The sequence below is a fragment of the Carya illinoinensis genome, chromosome 12, assembly GCF_018687715.1.
Source record: "Carya illinoinensis cultivar Pawnee chromosome 12, C.illinoinensisPawnee_v1, whole genome shotgun sequence".
NCBI classification, from domain to species: domain Eukaryota; kingdom Viridiplantae; phylum Streptophyta; class Magnoliopsida; order Fagales; family Juglandaceae; genus Carya; species Carya illinoinensis.
The window spans coordinates 11,453,438-11,462,807 of record NC_056763.1 but is presented as its reverse complement, the minus strand read 5'-3'; the positions used below and the strand labels follow the sequence as shown (position 1 = coordinate 11,462,807).

The 9,370-nt window shown below is 35.8% G+C and overlaps 1 protein-coding gene and 1 non-coding gene across 2 annotated transcripts; both read left to right on the top strand.

Annotated features, from left to right (window-relative positions):
* The first annotated feature begins 1,059 nt into the window (after window positions 1–1,059).
* Window positions 1,060–1,164, top strand: LOC122290606. The gene has a single exon (XR_006236468.1). It is a non-coding gene; the product is annotated as a small nucleolar RNA R71 (small nucleolar RNA).
* A 6,008-nt stretch (window positions 1,165–7,172) lies between these two features.
* On the top strand, window positions 7,173–8,503 carry LOC122289253 (protein RKD1-like). The gene is made up of 4 exons (XM_043096230.1): window positions 7,173–7,276; window positions 7,433–7,572; window positions 7,669–8,021; window positions 8,177–8,503. Exons 1-4 carry the CDS (start codon window positions 7,173–7,175, stop codon window positions 8,501–8,503), a joined length of 924 nt encoding a protein of 307 aa, XP_042952164.1.
* The last annotated feature ends 867 nt before the right edge of the window (window positions 8,504–9,370 follow it).

Below are 9,370 nucleotides of genomic sequence, written 5' to 3'. Positions count from 1 at the left end.
ATCCAACAAAGGAATGTTGATTTTTACCTGTTTGAAAATTTCGAGAATATCAGCATTTTGAACCAACTTGTGAGAATGTTGCAATCTTTGGGGAAATGGGGCAGGTATTGGGGCTTTCATAGGCATATCTAATTCAACCTTCTCAAGTTCATCATCACTCTTGGAATTTAAAGAGTTGTTGGTCTCATCAACTTTCATTGTTGAAATACTCTTATCAATTATTTTTCCACTGCGTAGAGTGGTGATGGACTTGGCATGTTCAAATTTTGAATCAGAGGAATTTGAATTTTTACCACAAATTTACCTTTGGGATTCGGCTGAGGTTGAGCAGGAAACTTACCCTTTTCTTGAGCATGTAATGCAGAGGTCAAGTCGCTAATAGAACTTCTCATCTCAGTAATGGCCTGCATTGTCTGAGTGTTGATATTGGCTTGTCCCTGCATAAAAGTCTGTAATGTCTCCTCAAGGGTTTTCTTATGTGGAGGCACATAAGGAGTAAAAGAAGATGGCCTTTGAAGATTTTGATTTGAATTGGACTCATTCTTCCAACTAAAATTGGGGTGATTTCTCCATCCAGGATTATATGTTTCCGAATAAGGGGAAGAAAATGGTCTCCTATAGGAATTCATGACATTTGCTTGTTCGTGCAGCACCTCTTTAAAAGCAGGGATTGTTGGACAATCCTGAGTTAGGTGTCCACTAATCTCACAAATGCCATAATTTTCTTCTTCTTTTTCAATGGCCTTAGCCAAATTTACCTTCCTAAGTTTCATGGCTTCGACTTTTCTTGTCAGACTTGCTATCCTAGCATTCACATCATCATTTCCTTTAAGAACATACATACCTTCTTGAGACATGGCATTGAGTTTGAGTTTATTTGACCGATCAGAATGATCTGTGTTATCCCAAGATTGGGCATTTTCAGCTAAGTGGTTAAAATAGTCCCAAGCGTCATCAGGATCTTTATTTAAAAAATCGCCGTTACACATCATTTGTACAAACTGACGCATTTGAAATGTTAAACCTTCATAGAAAAAACTAATGGTGCGCCAAGTCTCATAGCCATGATGTGGGCAAGTTAGCAACAATTCCTTAAAATGTTCCCAACACTAAAAAAAAAGTTTCATTTTCCTTTTGAGAAAAATTCATAATATTTCTGCGAAGAGTGTTGGTCCTATGAGTAGGAAAAAACTTTTTCAAAAACTCTCTTTGCATTTCTTGTCATGTGTCAATAGATCTTGGTCTCAAGGAGTTCAACCAATTTTTAGCTTTTTGTTTCAAAGAGAATGGAAACAACTTTAATTTAACAACATCATTATTGATAGTTTGGTTTTGTAAAGTTGTACAAACTTCTTCAAATTCTTTTAGATGCAAATAAAGACTTTCTAAATCTAAGCCATGAAACTTGGGAAGTAATTGGATTACTTTCGGTTTTAAATCTAAATTTCCCATATTCGTAGAAAAATCATGCAAGATGGAGTACTTGTTCTTGTAGGCTGCAAATATTCGCGCAAAGTTCTCATTGGCGGATTATTTTGTGCCTCTTCATTTTCTTGTTCGTCATGAATACTACGATTGTCAGCCATGGTATTAGAATGAGAATTTTTGGAATCACCAGACAAAGTATCAACCAATTCTTTTAAAACAATTTCCTCTCTTCTCAATCTACCCGTTTGATCACGTTGCCATGAGATCATTCATCATAGAGGATTGAGCACATTCAAAAAGTAAAAACAAAATGCAAAACAAGCAAGAAAGTAAAAGAAAAAAATTTTTGGAACGAGATTACCAAATGGTATGAATATGGGAGCAATGTTACATGCTCTGTTTTCCGTAAAAAATCGTACCTGCAAAAGGAATATGAAAAACAATTAGCAAAAGATTACTATTTTTTTTTTCTTTTCTTTTCTAAAAAACAATTATCACACGTTGCAATCCCCGGCAACGGCGCCAAAAACTTGTTGCGCCTAAACTTTGACTCAAATTAATGAACCAAAAATTTAGTGCAGTTTTACCTGCAAGTATACAGGTGTTGTAGTATCTTACAGGATCGAATCCACAGGGATTGACTTTTGTGATAAAGAAAATAAATTCAGACAATGAAACGAAATTACTAAAAGAAACGTGCAATCAAATGAAGATTGATAAAATAACTGAATCAAACTAAAATGATAAAATGAATTGATATGGAGAAAGACTAAGGTTTCGAGGATTCGTCTAATAATTTATGATATTGTTTCCGGTCGATTTATTTAATTAAACTAAAATAATGATTCCATTTAATTGGAAGATTTAGCATTTAAGATCAAGAAAAAATAGTCGCTTGTGATTGAGCGTGAACGATTGATAATTAAAACGTTCACAAATCTATTTGAATATCACAGGGATTCCTCAAGCATTCACTGTATTCGAAAATCACAATGAATCAAGATGAATATATAGATAACCAAAATATCCAATAATAAAATCTTTCAATCGATCAAGCTCACAAAATAAATTTTATGTGGATCCAAAAATAATATTTAAATTATTAAACTTCACCTCTAACCTTAGTATGAAAATTTAGCCAAACATATTTATTACAAATACTATAGAAATCACATAAATATTCTTTATTAGAAAACTAAAATAAAACATAAGAAATACTAAGCAACAATTTAAAAATAATAGAATTTGGAATCCAGTTGATGTCGAGAGAATAAAATCCACGTTATCGTGGAACTGCAGAAAATAGAAATGAAGCTAGCAAGGCTGGGCAAGAACTCCCCTTCAATTCCCTCTCTCCATCGAATTCTCTTCAAGAAAAATAAACTCAAGCACCCATCGACACCTCTCTCTAATTCTGGAAACTGACCGACTACTTCCCTCTACAATCAACCAAGACAAATCCCAACCAATTAAATTACTCCAACTGATTCCCTTCAACCCCAGAAAAATTAACAACCGACTCACTTTCTTTCACTCACCCTCTCTAATTCTCAGCACAAAACTCCAGCACGTCTCCCTCTCAACTCACACTTCTCTACCTCTCTACTCGGTGCTTCCTCAATTACCACGTCTCCTTTCCAACATAAAAGAGTAGAACCAGCCAATTAAATGACTCCAGCCAATTCCTTTCAACCCCTGCACTGACACTTCTTTTTCTCACATCACTCACACATCTCTCTCTACTCATGCACCCACCATAACTCTCTCTATGTCTCTGCCTCCTTTTCCTCTTTTCATCCAGCAATATATATATGCAGCTGCTTCAAGTCGGTCCAAACTTCCTCCTCCAATCACAATTCATTCCAGTCGACTCAATCACCACCGATTTTCACTCTTCACTCCCCTTCAATCACGGCACCTCTTTACTCACCCACTCTCCTATCTCTTCTCTTCGTCCAAGTAATGCACGACAATTCCATTCTTTCTTTCTTTTTTTTTTCTTTTTTTTTTCAGCCCACATGCCTTCATGTTTCAGCCCATTTTAGACTTTGACTTTGCATGTATTTGCCCACCGCAAAACATTTTCTTCATTTATGAACAATCAAGATAAGAAAGTTACCATCGAAAAGTCATCTTCAATATCTTTTTTCAGCAGCCAAGTACACTTCCTTTCTTCTCTTCATTCTTCTCAATTAATATGCACTTTTAGTCAAAAGTTCCAACCGAATTCTATTTGAATTTTATTTAAGCTGAAAAAAAGAAAAAAAGAAATAACACTCAAAAATAAATTAAAAGAAAAATAGATTATCAAAAATATATTATATTTGTGAGAAAATATTGTTCCATTAAATCATAGTTATAAAATTAAGCATAAACATGATATTAATCAATTAAAAATCACAACTCGTATTTATGCTTATTAACCATTTTTCTATCTAAAACCAATAATAGTGTCACGAAAAATTTAAAATACATTGGTTTTAAATAGCTAAACTATGCAATATTTCAGCTTAATCATTGCCTGAGGCGACAGCTGCTCAAGCTGGTGACACAGCAGCTGCATTTGCTCCTGCCACTTCTGCTTCATCTACGGGCCTTGTTGACACTATGCCCAGTGAACAGGAGGATTGGCCCGAAGGCGAGGAGATTGCTCCAGAGGTTGGTGATGATGAGCGGGATCAGGATTTCTACATCCTCATCGGCATAGACCGCACAAAGCTGGATAGGCCGAACTCCTTCAGCTAGAATCAGTTGCTGCCTTTCTTCCGCATGTTGCAAATTTTTGTTGCAAGAACTATAGACCCTGTGGCGCATAAGACCACATTCAGTCGGGGTCACGCACAGTTCCTTATTTGCTTGGCACGTGGAGATCCCATTGACTTGCCACTTGTTATATTTGAGCGGATCTGTTATGAGGCCAGCATTGTTACGATGGATAATCTCTCGTACGGAGTCATCATCAGCCGCTTCTTACTAGCCCGGGGAGTGCCATGCCAGGCGGAGGAGATGGTACTAAACCAGATGAGCCCCATCGACATCACCACACACCATCGGAGCATTGCACATGGGAGAGGCTCAGCTCGGAGTCATGCTGCTGCTGCTATATCAGATCTTGTTCCTCTGACCGAGGCTGGGGCCAGTGTTGCTCCCCCGTTTGCGAGTACTAGCCAGTAGTCGGTGACTGCATCTGCAGATGATGTGACCTGCTTGGGTTGATGCAGTGATGACATATATGAAGGCGCATATAGATCGACAGATCGATAGACAGATTGCACATATAGATCAAGCTGTCGCATATCTTGCAAATCATGTAGATATGCTAAATAATAAGGTTGAGACATTGACTCAAGAGTTTCAATCTTTTGTAAACCAGCAGTACTTCTGAATGTCATTTGTTATTATATAATCATATTTTGTTTTCTATTTTTGACATATGTAATTGACAATATTATTTAATGTATATATTGTAGCTTAATTTATACTCTCAATGAAGATTAATATTATGCAACCTTAATATTAAACAAATATATATTATGATTAATTTTTGCAAATTAAAATATAACGTTCGAACCTTACAAATATACATTCGAATCTTAGTGGATACATTCGCACGTAATTACATATAATGTTCGAACGTTGGCGCTAAAATTTTTATGTTCGCACGTAAATATATGTAATGTTCGGACGTTATTGTGACGTGCGAACAAATTTACTAAAACATTCGAACGTTAAAAATTTATTCCCTAACATTTAGTGACAATTCCCACAAACCTTCACAAAAAATGACTTTTAGTGACGGTTTAGAGATTGTCACTATCTTCAATCCGTCACTAAAACCTATATTTGTTATTGTGAATTTTTCATATCCTAACTGTTGATATGGTATCTGCTATATTCAAACTAACTTCTTTAAAACGCGTCTTTGTAGTAATATCTTAGAATCCTTATATCCATGGATAATGGACCTTAATAATAAAAATTCTTGACTGTTTTATGTATAAGCATTTATGGATATACAGGGCTATAGGCCTCAAGGATTTGGTTTCATTTTTGGGCTAACCAAAACTTTACAACGACGTATATGATTTAACACGTACATGATTTAAAAGTGGAAGCCCGGGTATTGAGTCTGTAGTATATTTTTATCTCTTCTACTTATTTTATGTGGTGAAATAGTCATTTTATTTCTTCCAGTTATTTTTATAACAAATCATGTGGGATCACAAGAAATAGGCAAAATGAGTGATATAAATTAAGAGTACAGTAGCATTTCTCTTATTAAAATGACTATTTCTATAATGAGTACTTTGAAAAATCGATCGGTTGCGTAATTAAATGGAGGATGGTTAGATGAACGAAGATTGTTTGGTTACATATATTGAAGTAGATGTTTTTTATTGCATTAATGATGAGGAAATCATGCAACATTTTCTCAGAATATATATGAAAACTAGATATATAATTATTATAATGAGTTTTTGTATGAAAGCAAGAAATTTTCTATAAAGATATAATATAGCATTATAAGTTTGTTTCTTAGTTATTTTAATTAACTTTTGAACCCACTAAAAGATAATTCTGGATAGCTCCCCCGTTGCCTCGGCATTAGCTCCACTGTGATGCCTTCAAACTCTGAGATGGCTGCTAATTAGGTACTGTCACCGATGGTCTGATCCATATAGCTTACTCTTTTCCGTATTTTTTCCATCATTTAAATCTGATAATTATAGTCTTTTAAAGCAAATATTAAAACGATACTTGTTAATCATCCGCCATTGATGATAATTGGCATTGAGGAGAAACAAATATAAGTAAATTTGGGATGAGAATATTTTGAAGTACTGTAACTCCCCTACTGATCAGTTTTCTTTTACTACTGATCATCTAATGAAATGATAAAGAATGATTAATTGAACAATTCGTACGTTACGTACACACTGAGTCCTAATGATCTTATATCTTTCTCGACCCACGGATACAGAGAAGTTAAAAGAAGAAAAAAAATCGAAATCTTTAATCGTGGATATACATTATGGAAGTGTAATAATTGAAGACGATCAGGAAAAGTCGGCTGGGAGATAATCATTTTGAAGATTCCAAGTTTTTGCTGCCTCAAAAGATTAACCTCTGTGTGTGTACTCACGCTTGCAGTATATATGTATATTTCCTAGTGATTATGTTCTTTAACAAAGAATAAACGTGGCAGGCATGCAGGCTCTAGAAGTCCTCTTGGAATACTTACATATTATATGGTGGTTTAATCCAGTGGAAAAGATAAATTAACGTATAATCAAAAGTGGTGAGTTGGGACGTCAATTGAAGCCTAGATCCTAATTACATATATGCTTTATATTTTGATTATTGTTTAGCAGAAATCCAAATTGAAACTAATTATCTTGATTTTCTTTCTGAGGGAAAAAAAGGCAAAAGATTACAAAGAAAGGTTATAATTTGATGGTCATCCATGCATGTATGGATCATTTATTTCACACTTTGTAACTCACGTACACATGCACCAGACGGTCACTCATTCATGCATGGCCGGCGCACGTTCCCCGATTTAATCTTGGTTTTCGGTTCATAATTGGCCATTAATACGCTCGCAATATATATGCTTCTGGCGGCCTCCATTCATATATATTTGCGTACTCATGCCATTACTCTCACACCTGAAAACAAGAAAATCCATTCCCTCCCTCCTGTCTTCCACATAAATCATCTTCTTCGTTATCTTTCTCTACAAAATGGGTAGTCAGACTCTGAATGGTCTGTGGCCTAAGCATGAAATGGGTTACAGAGATGACGATCCATACCTCTTTCCTAGCCAAATGCCTTCATTAGACTTGAGGTAATATCAGGGTTCGGTTTATTAATATTATTGTTGGTTTTCTTCTTCTACTTCTGTAGTTCTTTCCTTTTTTATTCAGATTGTAATAAAATTTCAGAAAGTTTTGTGCTGCTTTATAATTACTTCCCTTCTTTATTTGAGTATATTATATTTTAGCTGGTATTCTCCAATGGATTGGCAATATGAATTGCCGATACAAGAGAGCTTTATGGATGCCAGTCCTTTGATGGAGAGCTTCCCTACCGACCCTCTGTTTGCATCCTTGGACCTTGAACCAGCCATAAGCGTAATGCAAGGTGATCCAAACCATGTACAAATGTCAATGCTTACACATCCCTTGCTTATTCGTCCGAGTTTTGAACTTGAATGGTTTCAGTCTTCAATTAATGCAGATGATTTTTTTTGCGGTTATGGTAGTCGGTATGGAGTTTGGAATGAGACAGGTCCTAAGCTTGAGCCGGAGAACCAGGCTAATTTACTGTTGCGTAACAATGATAAAAAAGGCAATAATGGACCGAGGGAAGATCAGGGGAAGATGAAGACGTACAGAGAAGAGGGATGCAGCAGTTCTAGACTTCTATCCAGGGAAACCATTTCTCAGTACTTCTACATGCCAATAACGCAGGCAGCGAAACAGCTTAACGTGGGTTTGACACTTTTGAAGAAAAGATGTCGAGAGTTGGGTATTCGTAGGTGGCCCCATCGGAAGCTGATGAGCCTCCAAACCCTAATCAACAATGTACAGGTTTCATCTCTCTCTCTCTCTCTCTCTCTCTCTCTCTGTGTGTGTGTGTGTGTGTGTGTGTGTGTGTAATCAAAGCAATGAATCTGCTCTGTTGATAAAACCTACATATATGTATATAAGAATTTTCTGAGCGTTTGAGATCGATATATATGCAGGTGTTGGGTAAAGAGGAAGGAGAAGAGAGTGAAGCAAAGTTGAGGGACGCGATAGAGATATTAGAGAGGGAGAAGAAGCTGTTGGAGGAAATTCCAGATATGCAACTTGAGGACAATACGAAGCGGCTTAGGCAAGCTTGTTTTAAAGCTAACTATAAGAAGAGGAAGCTCGGGGGGTTGATGGATTTTCAATCTTCTTCTAGCAGCAATCGTGGAAGTGCGGATGGGGGTTATAACATGGTTAATCACAAGAGAAGGAATGAAGAAGAAGAAGAGGATCTAGAAGAAGTGGATGAGATATCTCTCTTTTTGGACTCCTTTCCATAGCCATGCATAATGTTCTAATTAATAACAAGGCTAATCTAAAACTTCTAAATGCAAGAAACTCATGAAAAACTTAATCTAGTATTGTTTTTATTATTGCTGTTTGTGTGAATCTTGGACTGGTAATTATCAAAACCTTCTTATATGTTATAGGCGAATTAAAGTACTTCAGGGAGTTTATTGCACTTGAAATGTTATAAGATTTGATGATGCTAAATATGCAGTACTACTTTAATTGTAAGTTGGGTAACTAATGTATCTTCAAATCCATTATTTTTTTCTTTTAGTCATATGTTTAATTTTGTCTTTTGACATTTACATTAGAGAAATGTTGCCATCTCCTTATCTTTTTGTTCTAATTGTGGGCATATCCTTTATCTGTTTGTTCTATACAAAGAAAGATTTTGTATGAGAGGAACGACCAACCTCACTTGCCTATTAAGCAGCCCTTTCCGTACTAATAGTAGTGCTCGACCAAATAAGAGAAATCGCATGAACATACAACCTTATAGCTTATATCTCTTCTTTTAATGTTTGATTAATAAGATTACCTTTCCTAGTAGAAAAATACACTTGTATCAAGCCGAACCGGGGGTTATTATTTAAGCTCAACTCAAACTCTGCTCGAGCTTGACTAGAGCTTTGAGCCCAACTTGGACTTATTTTTCATCTTATCGACAACGAGGTGTAAAATTTTCCGTTTGGATAGGAAAAACTGACCGGACCAAATCAAAAACTTGATTGGTCGGTTTTGGTACGGTCCTCCATTTGTAGGCCGATTGAATGGATTTCGGTCCAATTTCAAGCTAGGGCTTTTTTTTATCTTGGACTGACCAAAGTACAAATATAGATTTTTAAATATTTTTTTAT